General features: G+C 46.1%; 2 protein-coding genes and 1 long non-coding RNA gene across 3 annotated transcripts in view; 1 reads left to right on the forward strand and 2 right to left on the reverse strand.

Annotated features, from left to right (window-relative positions):
- LOC310760966 overlaps window positions 1-8,125 on the reverse strand; it is a 95,052-nt gene extending 86,927 nt beyond the window's left edge. The window contains exon 1 of the long non-coding RNA XR_014547132.1: window positions 7,468-8,125. This is a non-coding gene — a long non-coding RNA (uncharacterized lncRNA). The remainder of the gene's footprint in view (window positions 1-7,467) is intronic.
- On the forward strand, window positions 3,416-8,349 carry NDUFC2 (NADH:ubiquinone oxidoreductase subunit C2). Its single transcript, XM_083610235.1, has 3 exons — window positions 3,416-3,777; window positions 5,134-5,277; window positions 8,140-8,349. Exons 1-3 carry the CDS (start codon window positions 3,624-3,626, stop codon window positions 8,187-8,189), a joined length of 348 nt encoding a protein of 115 aa, XP_083466361.1. The 5' UTR covers window positions 3,416-3,623; the 3' UTR covers window positions 8,190-8,349.
- Window positions 8,350-15,941: 7,592 nt separating this feature from the next.
- LOC310760951 (mid1-interacting protein 1-B-like) lies at window positions 15,942-17,623 on the reverse strand. The gene is made up of 2 exons (XM_083610233.1): window positions 17,089-17,623; window positions 15,942-16,276 (listed from the first exon to the last, which is right to left on the reverse strand). Exon 1 carries the CDS (start codon window positions 17,505-17,507, stop codon window positions 17,112-17,114), a length of 396 nt encoding a protein of 131 aa, XP_083466359.1. The 5' UTR covers window positions 17,508-17,623; the 3' UTR covers window positions 15,942-16,276; window positions 17,089-17,111.
- Between the last annotated feature and the right edge of the window lie 500 nt (window positions 17,624-18,123).

The raw sequence follows: 18,123 nt of genomic DNA on the forward strand, positions 1-18,123 counted from the left end.
CTGGATTTCAGGTCCAAGGTTTCAGCTCTTGCCCCCAATATCCCGCCCACTACTGATGACGTGTTACAGTACCTAGCGCACCTGCATAATTTGGGATGTGCAGCAGAAACCTTAAGAATCCATTCAGCTGCCATCAGCTTTTTTAGCAAAGTTATATTCTCAGCTGACCCTTGCGCTGATTTTATCGTTCGTAGAGCAATTAAGGGCTGGGGCAGACTCCAACTTGCAAATGGCGAGAGCAGAAAGCTGGTAACATTTGATCTCCTCTGCCTGATACGTCAGAAACTTAGGTCGATATGTTGGTCAAAATATGAAGCACGTTTGTTTTCCGCCGCATTCTCCATTGCCGCCTTCAGAGCCCTGAGCGTTGGGGAGGTTGTGTCTGAGGCCCAACCAGGTGGTTCCTCTCGTGGCCTCCACTTAAACGACATACAGTTATCCAGCTCCGAGTTAATAATATGCACTCAGCGGTCAAAAACTGACCAACGGGGAAAGGGTGCCGTGATCAAACTTTCTGCTTCCGAAAACCAGGGTCCATGCCCAGTAAAAGACACTAGGCGGTACTTATATCTTAGACCTCCTGGCTGTGGCCCTTTACTCATACACGAGGATGGTTCCTGCTTGATGAGGCATCAGTTCATAGGAGTATTGCGCAAAGCGATTGATGCCTGTGGTTTCCCTGCAAAGGAATATGTTGCCGACTCTTTTAGGATTGGGGCGCCCGCAATGGCCGCCCATTTAGGCCACCCAACAGATAGAATCAAGGAACTGGGCCACTAGAAGTCAGGTGCATTCAAAGGGTACATACGAAAGAATTTTTAGAACGCAACCACTTACCTGTTCTTGTTTTCTTACCCTCAGCTTCTTCTAACATTCAAGTTTGGATCTGCGGTCACAGTATTGTCCACTGGGCTCGGGAACGAGCCAAAGATTGCGGCTTGGGCAACAACCTGGAACTGCCTGCAAGTGAGATTTTCCTGGATTTCAAGACATCCTGATCATTCAGCTGGGGAGAAACGACTTGGCCTTCAGGAAGAGCTTGGACTTGTTATTGAACATAAAAAAGGACTTACACGAACTTGCTGCTCTATTTCCAAAGTCTACCTTGTTTTGGTCCTCCCTTCTGAAGAGAGTTTGGCGTGGCAGTCGTTGCCACCGACAAATCCAGGAAAGTCTTGAATCGTGTGGTGGCCCGCAAATTGTGTTTTATTAACAGCCATGTGATCAAGCATGTTGACATCAGATTCAGCGAGGTGGCCCTGTTGAGAGACGATGGCGTTCATTTGTCTGATCAAGGAAATGATGTGTGGTTGGCCAATATCAGTAGCATTAGGGATTGGTTGCAGCTGTGGGGGTATTTGGCGGCGAGCCTCTTTGGCTCAGGTGGTGGTTAGGCATTGGAATATGTGTCCTGTGGGGTCATATATAGGTTGTTTGATCCAACGCCTACCACTCGCATGCTGTAACCAATAAAGTTGTGGCCTCCTTGAGCCCATTAACCTAAAATACATGTGTCCTTGTGTCTTATTTACCCGTTGTAGGTCCTCGACTCACAAAGCCTCCCCTCCCAGAGGGGAGGTGTTGTGAGCAGGAGCTGTTCCCACATCAGCAGCTTGTGAGGCTGGTGCTGGGGGGAAGTGCTGCTCCCCCCCCCCCAGCTTCATAAATCCCTGAAGCCTTTGGAGCACAGCGGGACCTCGCGCTGCGCTCCAAAGGCTTCGGGTTCCTTTTGCTGAAGCCAGAAGAGTCTTGCTCTCCAGGCTTCCAAGGTAGCCACCTGAAGGCTCCAGAGTGCAGCGGGAACTCCCGCTGCACTCCCGAGGCTTTGAGTGAATGAACCTTGAACACACCTTGTTTTAGAGGGGGAGAACAAGAAAAAAAAATTTTCCCCCTGTTCTCCCCCTCCTATGGTCCGGTGCGTCCTATAGAGCGAAAAATACGGTATGTTGTTTGATCCAATCCCTAAGCCAATACCACTCTCATGCTGTATGTACCCAATAAAGTATTGGCCTTCTTTAGCCCATTAACCTAAAATACATGTGTCCTTGTGTCTTATTTACCCTACGCGGGTTGCGGGTCATTGACTCACAACAACCAAACAACATTCTCTCACAGCTACAATAAACCTACCATTAAAATTATGGACTGGTCATTTCTTCATCAGAGGGCAAATGGGCAAATTTAGCAGGGGATCAAATACTCCCCCCCCCCACCCGCACTATATTTATCTACTTGCACTGACGTGCTTTTGAACTGCTAGCTTGGCAGGAGCTGGGACAGAGCAACAAGAGCTCACTACGTTGTGGGGATTCGAACCGCCGACCTTCCAGTTGGCAAGCCCAAGAGGCTCAGTGGTACCTGGCTTTGGTTTGTAGACCACTAGGTTCAAGTAAAAAATAAATAAACGTAGAAGGCTGGAATCTGCCCACCTCTGGTGTAAACTACAACGTGATGCAGCAGCAAAAAGCTTATGCCATTCTAGGCTGCATCAACAGAAGTCTAGTGTCCAGATCAAGGGACGTAATAGTACCACTCTAGTCTGCCTCGGTCAGACCACACCTGGAATACTATTTCTGGTTCTGGGCACCACAATTTAAGAAGGATGTTGGCAATGTGTGCAGAGGAGGGCAACCAAGATGATCAAGGGTCTGGAAGCCAAGCATTATGGGGAAAGGTTGAAGGAGCTGGGTATGTTTACCCTGGAAAGGAGGAGACTGAGAGGAGATATAAGGTAAGGGTAAAGGGACCCCTGACCATTAGGTCCAGTCGTGGCTGACTCTGGGGTTGTGGCGCTCATCTCGCTTTATTGCCCGAGGGAGCTGGCGTACAGCTTCTGGGTCATGTGGCCAGCATGACTAAGCCGCTTCTGGCGAACCAGAGCAGCGCACGGAAACGCCGTTTACCTTCCCGCCAGAGCGGTACCTACTTATCTACTTTCACTTGACATGCTTTTGAACTGCTGGGTTGGCAGGAGCAGGGACCGAGCAACGGGAGCTCACCCTGTCGCGGGGATTTGAACCCCCAACCTTCTGATCGGCAAGTCCTAGGCTTTGTGGTTTAACCCACAGCGCCACCCACGTCCTCACTACAATATACTTCTTAATTGTGTTTTGCTATTAATATACTTCTTAACACTATTTCAGTCCAGCAATTACTTTGATAAAATACATGTTTTGTTATGTGCAAATGGCTTGAGATACCTATGAGGTCCATAAATTACCATATAGCATATGTTCCAACACAAACAACAGCGACCATTTGTTACTGACAAAGGACAGCTGGACATATGACGGGCCCCATTACCTTCAGTAGCTTAGGGCCTCATCAAACTGAAATCCGGCCCTGGGAGGGCGACTAGGAAGCTGGGAACCAAAGAGCCGCGGAACCTCGCATCGCTGGCCGCGTGCAATGCGGAGCGGGGGAAGACGTCGCTGAGGGACCGCCCTTGCCCTTGGCTCCCCGTCGAGGGGCGGGGGAACCAAATAGCCGCGGAACCTTGGCGTCGCGGGCCGGGAGTCGCGGGGGACGGTGTTGCGGGGCGGACCTCCCCCTGCCCTTGAAGCCAGGCCCTCCTCGAGCGGCGCTGCTGCTGGGTCTGCTCGCCCTTGTCCCCGGCCTGCGCCATGCCGTCGCCGCTGTACCTCCGGCTGCCAGACGAGGCTCGGTCGATCCCGCCCCCGCGGCTGTTCAACAGGGGCTCGGTCTACCTGGGCTTCCTGGGCTGGATCAGCGTCTTGCTGGAGAACGCCATCAGACAGAGGCCCGTCCTGGGAACGGGTGGGTCGAGGCCAGCGGGAAGGGAGGGAGGGTTCCTGAGGAAATGCACTCTGTGCATGCTCAGGGGAGGGGTGGTTGGTGCCGGGGAAACCGCTCTGCGCATGCCCGGGTTTGAGGGGATTCCCCCCAGGGGAAGAACTGTCTCCCTGGGCTGTGCAAAAGGGCATCCAAGGAAATCACTCTGTGCATGGTCAGAGTCTGCGGGACCAACCTGCTTTAAATATTGGGGCGGGTGGGGGGAACCCAGGGCCGGGTTTAAGTTTGATGAGGCCTTACGCTCCTGAAGGTAACGGGGCCCTTTATATGTCCAGCTGTCCTTTGTCAACAACAAATTGTTGCCGTTTTTTGTGCTGAATATATGCTACATGGTAATTCATGGACCTCATAGGTATCGAAAGCCATTTGCACATAACAAAATATGTATTTTATCTAAGTAATTGTTGAACTGAGATACAATTAAGAAGTATATTAATATATGTCCAGCTTTCCTTTGTCAACAACAAATTGTCGCTGTTTTTTTGTGTTGAATATATGCTATATGGTAATTTATGGACCTAATAGGTATCGAAAGCCATTTGCACATAACAAAATATGTATTTTATCTAAGTAATTGTTGAACTGAGATACAATTAAGAAGTATATTAATATATGTCCAGCTTTCCTTTGTCAACAACAAATTGTCGCTGTTTTTTTGTGTTGAATATATGCTATATGGTAATTTATGGACCTAATAGGTACCTCAAGCCATTAGCACATGTTGCCGTGCAACCAGTCCATGCAGAATGTGGGCACCCTATATATAGAAAGGAGCAAACCAGTGATATTTTAGGGAGCAGGATAGCAGGCGGGGCCCATTACTTACATCATAGGAGCCTACGCAACACAAAACACTATTGCTGTATGTAGGTTTTATTTTGTTTTTTATCTTATCTTTTGGAAATGTACATCCAGTTTTTTCCCCTTTAATTTTTTTGGGGCCCCCAAGAGAGTGAGGCCCTAAGCTACAGCTTGTTTAGCGTATACGTAAATCCGGCACTGGGGGAGCCACACACATACACCCCATTTGAATGGCAGTGACCGTTAACTTTGGCGGCCCCCGCCCCCCCTTAAATATTTAATCATGGGGGGGGTGGGATGGACAAAGACACCTCAGCCCCTTGGAGTTGGTTCCTATGGTCCGAGTGGAGGTGGGTGCACAGGGGGAGTCGCTGCCGTGCCTTGCGCTCACAACTCAGGGTTTGGTGTGAGGGAAATCGCAACTCTGCGCATGCTTCATGGAGGTTTCCGTTCAGCCTGTTAAACTGCTACCCCTGCTCTCCCTTATTTCCCCCCTCTTTTTTCTTTGTCCTGTTCCAGGAGTCCATCGCCAAGTCCTGGTCACATCTCTTGGCTTCTATCTAGGTTATTACCTCTGTAAGCGAGCCAATTACGAATATGCTTTAAAGGATCGACAACTTTCAGAATACATAAGGCACCATCCGGAGGACTTTAAGGGAAAAGGTACATTTGTGATAAGCTGTTGGGTATGCGCCTCTGTTGCTCCCATGGATATATGATGTGATGTCAGAACAACGGTAGCAGAGATTTAAACTTCCTTGTCCCCACACAGTTGTAAGACTTTTTTCAGGTCCACTACAAGCAAGTCTTGCTTGCTGTTCAACGATTAAGCAAGTGGCTTTTAACAGCCAAGTTCTACTGCACGAAAACGCCACAAGGGGGTGTAGGAAAGCAGTGCTTGCACACATACTGTATATGTTGTATGCGCACCCCTAACCATGGTTCTCAAAGTGTATGAAAGGCCTCTCTAGGGAAGTAAAGACAGCCACGCTAGAGTGTTCAAAGCTGATCCACCTCTCCCTGGAAAGTAAACAAACACCCCTCTGAGTGAACCATACATTAGAGTTCCAGCCCTTGTCAGTGGTTTGTATAGAGTAAATTGTACCTCCCTATTTTTTCTGTATGTGAATGTGGCAGTGGAAGATCCCAAATCTCAGAGAGAATGTGTTCTGTGAGGCTACTGTTCAGATATATGTGAAATATGGCAGCTTTGGTGAAAGAGAGAGAGTTCTCTGCTGTCCATCTTTCCAAAAAACCCAGGGCTAGTTCATACAACATACGTGTTGAGGGCTGTATTAGTTGTGCTAAATAAATTATACTCTGCTTTTCTTCTCCACAATGGTGGTGTAGTAGTAGTAGTAGTAGTAGTAGTAGTAGTAAATTATACTCTGCTTTTCTTCTCCACAATGGTGTAGTAGTAGTAGTAGTAGTAGTAGTAGTAGTAATAATTAATAATCATTTATTTATACCCCGCCCATCTGGCTGGGTTTCCCCAGCCACTTGGTGCGGCTCCCAACAGAATAATAATAATAATAATATAATAATAATAATAAATAAACCGACAAAACATCAAACATTAAAAACTTCCCTGAACAGGGCTGCCTTCAGATGTCTTCTAAAAGTCAGATAGTTGTTTATTTCCTTGACATCAGAAGGGAGGGCGTTCCACAGGGCAGGCGCCACTTCTGAGAAGGGCCTCTGCCTGGTTCCCTGTGATCTTACTTCTCGCAGGGAGGGAACCTCCAGAAGGTCCTCGGAGCTGGACCTCAGTGTCCGGGCAGAACGGTGGGGGTGGAGACGCTCCTTCAGGTGTTGCTCATAGCGGCTTAAAAATATAAAAAGCAAGTATCGAAACAACAATGATTATCGAACAAAATGACAAGTTGATTGACAACAAATTATCAAACGAAAAGGAGCAAAAAACTAGACCTAGCACTCACAATATAGACATTAAGAGCAACATAATGAAAAGCTTTCTATAAAGAATGAATGTTTTTGAGTTGCTGGCAGAACACAAAACGTAGAGAAAGATAACCAAATTCCTTGTCGCCAGGGTGTGGGTGGGTTGGCACCACAGAGAAGGAATGTTGTTTCCCGCTTTGTCCCCCTGTGCAGCAGTACGTGCAATGGGGGCACAACCGCTAAACCTTTAAGGATAGGTAGATTTACATAGGCTTTGCTTTCTTTCTTTCTTTCTTTGTTATCCTCCTTACAAGTAATCAGATCTTCCCGCGTACTTCTGCTGCCACTATTGTGACATACCGTTATTTGATTTTAAAGGATGGGGGGAGGCAGAATAGAGTGACACAGTGACAGCTGCAAGCACAGGCCGCAGTTCAACGCAGAGTAAAGTATACTTAAACTCAGTGAAATTGATGGATTTAAGCACATATGTCTGTGTCAGGGTTTTAATAGCTGTGACACCTCATCTTAGAAGGCCAGGAGAAGATAATGCACACTCCATCAGTTCTGTGATATGTGAATGTTTGATGTCATGCAGCCTTAGCGCTGCTGAATACCGCAGAGCCATCTCCATTGCCGGTTTGGAGCTCAGAGCATCGAGTCAGGCTGTGTGGAATCCTTTCCTTCTTTAAGAAGCGGAGAGAGCGGCTGAGGAATGTGTGGGCTGGAGGAGAAGGAGCAAGAACAAATTTCAATTTGATGGCTTGCCTCGGGGCTCTAACTGTGTGCCCTATATGTTATGCGTCCCAACTGCATCCCTGACTTCTAGACTTGCAGTTGGTTGTGTAGAAGCTGTCCTGAATCTCCTGCCAAGTAATCACATCAGGGGTCAGCAACCCTTTTCAGCTATGGACCTGTCCACCATCCCTCAGACCATGTGGGGGGCTGGACTATATTTTTTGGGGGGGGGGAATGAACGAATTCCTATGCCCCACAAATAACCCAGAGATGCATTTTAAATAAAAGCACGCATTCTACTCATGTAAAAACACCAGGCAGGCCCCACAAATAAACCAGAGATGCATTTTAAATAAAAGCACACATTCTACTCATGTAAAAACATGCTGAATCCTGGACCGTCCACAGGTCGGCTTGAGAAGGCGATTGGGCCGCATCCGACCCCCTGGCCTTAGTTTGCCTACCCTTGAGTCGCATGATCACTTCAGACCATTGCTTTGGTCAGAGGCGGTGGCCCAGTGGGACCTCCCGGTTCAGAGAGAAAATGCCATTAAATGCTAGTTGCTAGAGAGGAAGCAACAATAAGGGAGAGTTATTGCCTTCATGCCCTGCCTGTGAACTTCCCAGAGGCATTTGATTGGTCTCCAAACAGAGGGCCAAACAAGATGAACCTTAGGTCTGCTCCAGTGGCACTCTCCTGATTGCAGAATTTGGGTTCCTAGCACAGAATTCCTGGTCTGTTTTGTCATTCTGCATGATTTTTGAGGTTTGCATTTGCTTGGGGGCAGGATAGTTCTTGCCTTATTTTCACTGAAATCTTTTTCTCGTTAATTGTAATGTGAACTGGCTTTTTTAAACAGTGTTTCTTCTTCTTCTTTTTTATAGAAAAGAAACACATGGCAGAAGTTCTGGAGAATTTCCATCCAATTCGCTGAAAACTTTGCAAGCAGTTGGTGTCTCACTCGTTGCTTTGTCATCCCACAAGTAATCTGTCGAGTGTGGGATATGTGCATAACCTGTGTCAGTAGTTGAGATGAAATACTTGTTTCAAACACTTGGACCTTTAATCTTATCATTAAAGCTATGACTAAGTAATGTGTGTTTTTATTGGGGGAGAACGGGGGAGTTTGGAATCAGGTTTAATTAATGAAGGGGATTGAATGATATGGCAATAGTTGCTGCTTTGGGGCCAAGCTAAGATGTGACATTATATTATTTCCAACAATGGCTCCTAGTCATGAGGGGTATTTCAGGCTCAGAGGCAGTACTATATATTATTTATTAATACCTTTATATCCTATCTTTCCTCTTAAGAAACTCAATTTGGTGTACATGGTTCTCCCTCTTCCCGTTTTTGTGGGTAGGCTGCCCTGCCCTGCTAGCTTTCAGTGGCATTAAAGAAAAGTTTTTTCATTTTCATTTTCTTCTTCTTCTTTGGCGATCACTCATAGCTGAGTAAGATTGTCTTCCATAAACATGTGAGTCCACAAGTGACTGTGGAGGCCAGTTCTGGATCCACTCGTCCGTCCACAGTGGGGACATTGGTTTCCAGGCAGGAGTCGATCACGGTGTGGATTTGCCAAGTGTGCTTTCCTCTTAGCACGTTTCTCCCTTGCGTCCTGAGTTCGAGTGTCTTCAAAGCCCAGGACACCTTTGGTAAAGGCTGTTCTCCAACTGGAGCGCTCGCAGGCCAGTGTTTCCCAATTGTTGGTGCTTATACTACATTTTTTAAAAAATTGCCTTGAGACAGTCTAAACCTTTTTTGTTGACCACCAGCATTACACTTTCCAGTTTTAAGCTAGGAATAGAGTAGTTGCTTTGGGAGACGATAATCAGGCATCCACACACAACATGACCAGTCCAACAGAGTTGATGTTGAAGAATCATCGCTTCAACACTGGTGATCTTTGCTTCTTCCAGTACACTGGCATTAGTTCGTCTGTCTTCCCAAGTGCTGTGTAAAATGTTTCATATAACCTCAAGAACAGATACCCTACCTGAAGAACTGGACTCTTAAGTTGGGTAGGAATAAAAAATGTAACATACTTGAAAATACTATAGGGAAATAAAGTGCATCTTTAATCCAATGAGCATATATAATTGTTGAGTTTTTCTCAGTTTTGTCCAAAGTTGTTGAGCTGATTTTCCAAGACATTTTTCACCTGGACACCACTGCCAAGTGCATTATTCCAAAAATGTCTGGGAAAAGCCAGACGTATGGTAACCCTAATATATAATGTTCATTGCACCTGTTCAATCTTGCACTTGTTGTTTAGATTTGGGTGCCATTCCCCCACCCCCCATGCATTTTACACAATGTTCTTGCTGTTTAGTCGTGTCCGACTCTTCGTGACCCCCTGGACCAGAGCACGCCAGGCACTCCTGTCTTCCACTGCCTCCCGCAGTTTGGGCAAACTCATGCTGGTAGCTTCGAGAACACTGTCCCACCATCTCGTCCTCTGTCGTCCCCTTCTCCTTGTGCCCTCCATCTTTCCCAACATCAGGGTCTTTCCCAGGGAGTCTTCTCTTCTCATGAGGTGGCCAAAGTATTGGAGCCTCAGCTTCAGGATCTGTCCTTCCAGTGAGCACTCAGGGCTGATTTCCTTCAGAATGGATAGGTTTGATCTTCTTGCAGTCCATGGGATTCTCAAGAGTCTCCTCCAGCACCATAATTCAAAAGCATCAATTCTTCGGCGATCAGCCTTCTTTATGGTCCAGCTTTCACTTCCATACATCACTATTGGGAAAACCATAGCTTTTACTATACGGACCTTTGTTGGCAAGGTGATGTCTCTGCTTTTTAAGATGCTGTCTAGGTTTGTCATTGCTTTTCTCCCAAGAAGCAGGCGTCTTTTAATTTCGTGGCTGCTGTCACCATCTGCAGTGATCATGGAGCCCAAGAAGGTAAAATATCACACTGCCTCCATTTCTTCTCCTTCTATTTGCCAGGAGGTGATGGGACCAGTGGCCATGATCTTCGTTTTTTTGATGTTGAGCTTCAGACCATATTTTGCGCTCTCCTCTTTCACCCTCATTAAAAGGTTCTTTAATTCCTCCTCACTTTCTGCCATCAAGGTTGGGCAATATTACGGTATAAATACACAAAAATGCATAACACAACGACAAACAATATCCCCCTCCATGCCCTAGATGGTTTAATTAACCAAAGACCTGGGGAAAGAGGAATGTTTGCATGTCGCACCCAAAGAGATGTAATGAAGGTGGCTGGACATGTTTCTTTTGTATTATAAGGTCTGAGGTTAAATTCCCCACAGGTCCAACTAAAGGCAATGTGTGTGTCTGCTTCACAGACCCAGGTATAGTTGCCCAGTACAGTTAGAAGACCTGGGCTGGAGATGCGTATTCACATTTCTGTCCGCGATGAAACTTTAAACTCCATTGTACAACCTGCACAGCATCATGCCCGTCAGATGTTTTGCACTACAATTCCCATCATCCTTGATCATGAACCATGTGGGCACCAAGTTGCGGAAGACTCCTCTGGAGCAACTGGGGAGCATATTAGTTGCCTGAACATTGCAGCGTGATACGCATTTGGATATATAGCCAACACAAAGAGTCTACACAGACAGTTCCTGATGTTTCAGGGGAATCCATATCCTGAAAGCTCCTTATTCAGCCCCCTGTCTTTGCTAGAATAGACGAACCTCTTAAAACATTTCAAAACGGACTAGATTTTATTTACTTAAGGGATTTTGTACCAGCCTTTCACCCCAAGATCTGGAAAAAAAAAATCACCCAATTTTTAGGTGGCCCACAAGCCCCACTCCAACTTTATGGTTTTATGCAATGTTGACCCAACATTGCATACTACACATCTGCTGAAGCTGCCTGTTCAAACAGACCTCCCATATTTGCAGATTTTGACTGCTCTTTGATTTGGGTGCCACAAGCCTTTTCAAGAAGCAGAGCGGAGTGACCTGGAAGCCTGTTTGCTTAGCTTTTTCGGCAGCCTGTCCTACCTGCTTTCTGTGAGATTATGAAGGTTAAAAAATAAAAAAAGTTCAATACAATCTATTTCATCTTCTAAGGTTACAAGATGTCAGCAAGGTGATGTCTCTTAAAAAGCAGAGACATCACCTTGCCAACAAAGGTCCGTCTAGTTAAAGCTATGGTTTTCCCAGTAGTGATGTATGGAAGTGAGAGCTGGACCATAAAGAAGGCTGATCGCCGAAGAATCGATGCTTTTGAATTATGGTGCTGGAGGAGACTCTTGAGAGTTCCATGGACTGCAAGAAGATCAAACCTATCCATTTTGAAGGAAGTCAGCCCTGAGTGCTCACTGGAAGGACAGATCCTGAAACTGAGGCTCCAATACTTTGGCCACCTCATGAGAAGAGAAGACTCACTGGAAAAGACCCTGATGTTGAGAAAGATGGAGGGCACAAGGAGAAGGGGATGACAGAGGGTGAGATGGTTGGATAGTGTTCTTGAAGCTACCAGCATGAGTTTGACCAAACTGCGGGAGGCAGTGGAAGACAGGAGTGCCTGGCGTGCTCTGGTCCAGGGGGTCACGAAAAGTTGGAAACGACTAAATGACTAAATAACAACAAGGTTAGTACAAAAACAAAACCAGCAGACTAAGAAACTTTAGGATCCCAGGAATGTGCCGTATGCAGAGTCGAACCATAGATGCACCTGGCTCAGCTGCATGGCTCCAGAATACTGCATTTTTCCTCTCTTCCCCCTCTAACTCTGTTCGTTGCTCAAGCAAACAAGGGGGTCCCGTGTTCCAGACCCGCCAGTGCCAGATTTACAGTGGTACCTCAGGTTACAGACGCTTCAGGTTACAGACTCCGCTAACCCAGAAATAGTACCTCGGGTTAAGAACTTTGCTTCAGGATGAGAACAGAAATTGCACGGCGGCGGGAGGCCCCATTAGCTAAAGTGGTACCTCAGGTGAAGAACAGTTTCAGGTTAAGAACGGACCTCCAGAATGAATTAAGTTCTTAACCCGAGGTGCCACTGTACATATAAGCTGAACAAGCTATAGCTTAGGGTCCCAGTCTCTTGGGGCCCCCAAAAAAACGTAAAGGGGGAAAAACTGCAAGTGCATTTCCAAAATATAAGATAAAAAACAAATAAAATAAAACCTACATACAGCAAGAGTGTTTTGTTTTGTGTTGTGTAGGCTCCTATGATTTGAGTCATGGGCCCCGCCTGCTAGCCTGCTCCCTAAAATATCACTGGTTTGTTCATTTCTATATATAGGGTGCCTACATTCTGCACGGACTGCTTGCATGGCAACATGTGCAAAAGGCCTGAGATACCTGTTAGGTCCATAAATTACCATATAGCATATATTCAGCACAAAAAAATGGACAATTTGTTGTTGACAAAGGACAGCTGGACATATAAAGGGCCCCATTACTTTCAGTAGCTTAGGGTCTCCTCAAACCTAAATCCGGCTCTGAGACCTGCTGCCAGTTTTGGTAGCTATTTCCTGGCTACAGGACAAGTTTGGGGAATCATGCGCTTCTTTCAAAGCAAACAAACATATTTTGGTACCATCAGTTCTTGTTTCGGGACATGGGTTGGTGTCACCTGCCCTGGGAGCTGCTGGCTGAGTCCAAGCATGTGACTGAAGGTTGATCATCTCTCAGCCAGTGCAGATTTATTAAAAACCAATGGGGGCATAAGGTTGGAGCGGTTTGCTGCAGGATAACAGCAGAATTTGACATCGCTGGATGGAGCTGTTTGGCACCAGATTCAAGGAGGCAACAGGGAATAATGTTATTTCCCAGAATATGTAACTGATGTATGGGATTTGCTGCCACAAGGCATGGCTATTAAATTTTTTTTCCTGCCGTTTAGGCCCATGGGTGTCTTTGGCAGCTAAAGCGAGCATCCATGTTCAAGCAAAGTGTACCTCCGTATACCAGCAATTAACTAATTAATTTTATTTATATCCCACGGATGAGGCATACGTAGAACAACTCCCCATTTTATCCTCACAGCGATGCAGCAAAGGAGGTTTGGCTGAGCGTGAGTTACTGGACAAATAGGGTGCATCATTTCAGAGTGGGTAAAACATAATTTTTGCAAATTCATTCAGTGAGGGATCTTCAAAATACATTTTTGGGTGTGCAGAATTCAAATCTGCTGTTACTCTCATGATTGGACAACATTTAGCTTAGTAAGTCTACATTTGGTGAAGAAGCACATAAACTGCTTTTGGGGGGTAACCCCCCAAAGAATTTTAATTTTCCTTCTGAAAATGTCAGGTCATGCTAAATAATAATGCTAATAGATGAAAATAATATTAATATGTAACATAACTGGAAATACTTGTCAATCGTTTTTAACCATTTCTATGGAAGCTTACACATGTTTCACTTACTGCGCAAAATAAAATTACATTAACTTAACCAAAATGTCTTTTGAATTGAAAAGGTAGTTTGAATTCCACCCCTCGTTTTGGGAATTTGAAAGATGAAAATTGTTAACACACCCTATAGGCCCAAGGTCACCCAGTGAGCTTTGTGGCTGAGCAGGGATTCAAACCCTGGTCTCTCAGGTTCTAGTGTGATACTTTTAACTTCTGCGCCACACTGGTCCTTGGGTTTCTTTGGCTTAGCCACGATATTGTCCATAACTGTATAACATCGACTTTTACTGGTTTCGCATCATGCTCTGGAGTCCCATGAATTCTTGTGTCTCCTGGAAGGAGCCCAGGTGGCTCAACCTGGAACGTGTTTCGGAGTGCTGGTCACTTTTTAAATACTTCCATAATTCTTAAATGCACACATATCTAAATATATGAACCATGTGTCTGAAATAGCACAGGAGAGCAATTCTGAAGCCATTTTGATTCTCCCAATGAGCTCAAATATTCCTCTGCAGTAAGGGAGGCAAATGGGGAAAACCTTCCCATGATCTTTTTGCTTGCAAATCCTGTCTTGAGGGCATATTTGTGTATGAATTGGGTGAGCCTGTGACCTGTATTCAGGAACTAAAGTATTAACCATCACCAAAGAATGGCCAGGCTGCCCAGGTCATGCAGTCAGGGACCATTATCAGGTATCCTGGCAGACAGCATTTCTGCTGTAGACCCACCTCCTTCTGTGATGTATGTATGAGGTTTTGGGGTGGTGGTCTTGGGCTACAGGGTGGGCAATTTCAAGAGTCTATATAAGGGCTTGCACACCATTGTTCAGGGTTCTCCTCCCTCCTGTGTGTGGTGAGTGGGGACCCTGTTGCAGAAGTTCCTTGAATAAAGACCAGGCTTACTAGCCGCTTTGCTTCTCAATATACTCTGGTTTGCCTCTGTTGTTTTCTCCTACAGATAGGGAACCCACTTAAGGACTGTATATGGGCTCTGGAATACTCCGTAAGGGAAAGGGAGAAGTTTTTCTTATAACAAGAGCTTTGGATGATGTGGCGGTGCGTGCAACTGCAAAGTATGTACAAAAGCACACTGGGGGGAAAGACCTTAGAGCATTGCAGAGGACATGTTGGCGCAACAGCTTAAAGCAGTGAAGAAGAAGAAGAGGAGAAGAGTTTGGATTTGATATCCCGCCTTTCACTCCCTTTAAGGAGTCTCAAAGCGGCTAACATTCTCCTTTCCCTTCCTCCCCCACAACAAACACTCTGTGAGGTGAGTGGGGCTGAGAGACTTCAAAGAAGTGTGACTGGCCCAAGGTCACCCAGCAGCTGCATGTGGAGGAGCGGAGACGCGAACCCGGTTCACCAGATTACGAGACTACCGCTCTTAACCGCTACACCACACTGGCTCCTGCCTGCCAGCATTAACAAATGTAGCCCATGGAGGAGAGGAGCAGAGGAGACTTCAGCAATGATTATACACATCTTAGGTTCTTCCTGCTAGAAGAGCAGGTATGTCACAAGTCATTTACATTTGTAAAAGGCTGAAAGGGGTGTTCTTAAAAGAGCAGGAACCCTAACCTGGGAAAGGTGGCAATCCTAGAATCGGTGGGTGAGGAAAATCCCTAACAGGGATTGAGAATTCCTTCTTGGACTCAGCTAAAATCTCAGTTTGATGTTATGGGAAGGTCCGCCAAAATTTCTGGATCATAGAACCACAAGGGACATCTGGTTCAAGCCCCTGTAGATGCAGAAATCTTTTGCCCAACGTGGCAAAACCCTCAAATTAAGAGCCTCAAATTAACCCTCAAATTAAGAGCCTCATGCTCTACTGACTGAGCTATCCCAGCTTCTGGATGCAAAACAGTTCTGTGGTATGGTGTGTGTTTCACACGCAAAAAGTCCCAGCATCAATCCCCAGTATCCCCAGGCCTGGGAAGGGATCCCTATCTGAAATCCTGGCCAGTTCCAGGTTGGAAGAATCCCTTAGCAAAATACTATAGTGGGGGGTGGGGCATCCTAGCAGGGACAGACAATAGCAGCTCTCTCTTGCAGCTGCCATTCTAATGTATACCCCTATGATGACATCACTCCATGGAAAATGGCGGCCCCTAGACTCAGTAAACCAACACAGAGGAAAAGAGAGAAAGTTGAATTGTGGGTCCTGCCAGGGCACTGATGCCCTTCGTTTCCTCACAGGAGTCATGTGGTGGCACGGAGCTTATCTCCAGTGAAAATGATTTCAGATAGCAAGCATAATAGGCAAAGAATCCGGATGAGAGCCATTACATGTCAGGGCAGTTGACAACTACAGGACTAGATGAAACAGTGGTCTAGGCAGCTTCAAATGATGCAAAGTGCTTTATTAGTCTGAACTAAAAGCAATACTTAAACACCAGAAAGCAATGGAAACCCAAGGCGTGCGTTTGCCATGGAGTTTATAGATATCCATAAATACCGTACAGATAGCTGTTTTGTTCACAAATATAATACAGATAGCAATTACGTTCACAAATATCAGTGCTTGGCTTATTCAAGTAAAGTCCATGCTACACAACGTTGTGGGGTAGATGCTGCAGTCAAGGTCTCTAGATTGTCCATTGAGAGCCTCCTTTGCACAGCCTCAGACATAGGACCCAAGTTGTACACATGTGCAGATTCAGAAATTCAGGTTGTCCTGGAAAATGGAAAATGGAAAAGGTGTTAACAAGGTGGGTTGTGTCTTAATTTAAACCAAGGGTCCCTGTGACTCAGCTCCAGAACTTTGCTGATAGCCAACTTGGGGTTCTCCTGATGTTCTTGGGGTACTACAACTCCCATATTCCCGGTCAACATGACCAATGGTCAGGGATGATGGGGGTTCTAGTTCAGCAACATTGGAAAGGTGTCATGTTGGGTACCTGGAGCCTAAAGAAAGATATGTGAGCCCTCAGTGCTATAACATTGTTAACAGTGCCTGGATATGACCCCACTGAGAGCCCTACTCTAAGCTTTCCATAGAATTAATAGTCTGTGTTCCGAAGCTAAGCCATGTAAGATGAGTGAAGCAATAGAAGAAAGAGTACCTCTGAGAATATGCAGAGGTCCCAACCCTCACCAGTGGGCCTGCCAAATCAGAAATGCCATTCCATCAGCCAGCCTATCCCAACCTGGTGGCCGCCAAATGTTCAGGACTACAACGCGGTGCAACGCGGTGCAAGCCAGACACGTGGTAATGGAAGAGATCTTCCAGATCAGCCTTCTCTTTGCTCTCCTCTTCCTTGAGGCTCTTCCTTGAGGTTGGCAAATGAACCAGGAAGGAAGGAAGGAAGAGTTTGCAAGCATATTTTTAAAAGCTCGTTGACTCTGTTAACAGGCAGTGCAGCAACAGGAGACTACAAACATAGAGGGAAAGGAGAATGTTTGTTGTAGAAAACCAAGCTGTTCCCACCAGATCTTATGGACCATGGCTCCCATAGTCATGGTGGCTGGGCTGAGCCAATAACTCACCTTTGGTGTCCTTGGCGTGTGTCTCACCAGCGGAGAGAGATTTCGTTCTGGTTGATCTGCCCCATGATTTCATTATATTTAGAAGTCACGGCGTTGGCCCTCCTCGTCAGCTGGGTGAGGACGCGGTGCAAGCCAGACACGTGGTAATGGAATAGATCTTCCAGATCAACCTTCTCTTTGCTCTCCTCTTCCTTGAGGCTGGGATTCTGGAAGTCAAGAGGTGCTAAGCCACCCTCTGCCCTCCCCTTAATGGATTTTAGCAGAGTGTAATCTTCATACAGGTCTCTCTCGCTGGAGTCTCCGTTGCTCGAGTTGGTCTCAAATGTTTCAGCCTGGTCTTCCAAGGAGACCCCGAGGAGAAGGCTGGGAAACATAACCGTTTGCTCCATCTTGCGGACGGCAGAGACATATCCTTCCATGGCGATGGGTCAAGAGGGATTCTCCGGATCTGAATTTGACTTCTTTTTCAGAGTCCCAATCTGCGCTGTGCAGGAAAGGTTAGCTGTGTTAGGTTTCAGCCTTGCTGGTGGCGATTTATATAGCAATCTTGGACACTTTCAGAAAGCATGAGTGGGATAGTTCCATGCCAGTTCCAGACCCTCCTTTCCCAGTGAGCCAATCCCAGCTTCCCGTGAATTGCAAGAATTTGGCAGTGACTTGTCTGTGGGTTGCAATGTGATTTTATTTACAGTCTGGATTCTTTCCCAGATTCTTTTCCAAACCCTTTTGCCTCTATCAGCTACTTGCCACCAGGGTCCTTGAACAGATAATTAAACAGTCAGTCTGTGCACACTTCAAAATGGATGCTGTGATTACTAAGACCCAGCATAGGTTTTTCAAAAACAAGTCATGTCAGACAAATCTCACTTTTTTCTTTGATAGAGTTACAAACTTGGTGGATCAGGGGGACGCAGTGGACATAATGTACAGTGGTACCTCGGGTTACATATGCTTCAGGTTACATACGCTTCAGGTTACAGACTCTAGTAACCCAGAAATATTACCTCAGGTTAAGAATTTTGCTTCAGGATGAGA

The sequence above is a fragment of the Podarcis filfolensis genome, assembly GCF_964270895.1.
Source record: "Podarcis filfolensis genome assembly, chromosome: 4".
In the NCBI taxonomy this organism is placed as follows: Eukaryota; Metazoa; Chordata; class Lepidosauria; order Squamata; family Lacertidae; genus Podarcis; species Podarcis filfolensis.

Coding starts and splice junctions, on each gene's coding strand:
- NDUFC2 (XM_083610235.1), top strand. CDS start 3,624: ATGCCGTCGCCGCTGTACCTCCGGCTGCCAGACGAGGCTCGGTCGATC. Junction 3,778..5,133: donor GAGGCCCGTCCTGGGAACGG/GTGGGTCGAGGC, acceptor GTCCTGTTCCAG/GAGTCCATCGCCAAGTCCTG. Junction 5,278..8,139: donor GGAGGACTTTAAGGGAAAAG/GTACATTTGTGA, acceptor TCTTTTTTATAG/AAAAGAAACACATGGCAGAA.
- LOC310760951 (XM_083610233.1), bottom strand. CDS start 17,507: ATGGAAGGATATGTCTCTGCCGTCCGCAAGATGGAGCAAACGGTTATG.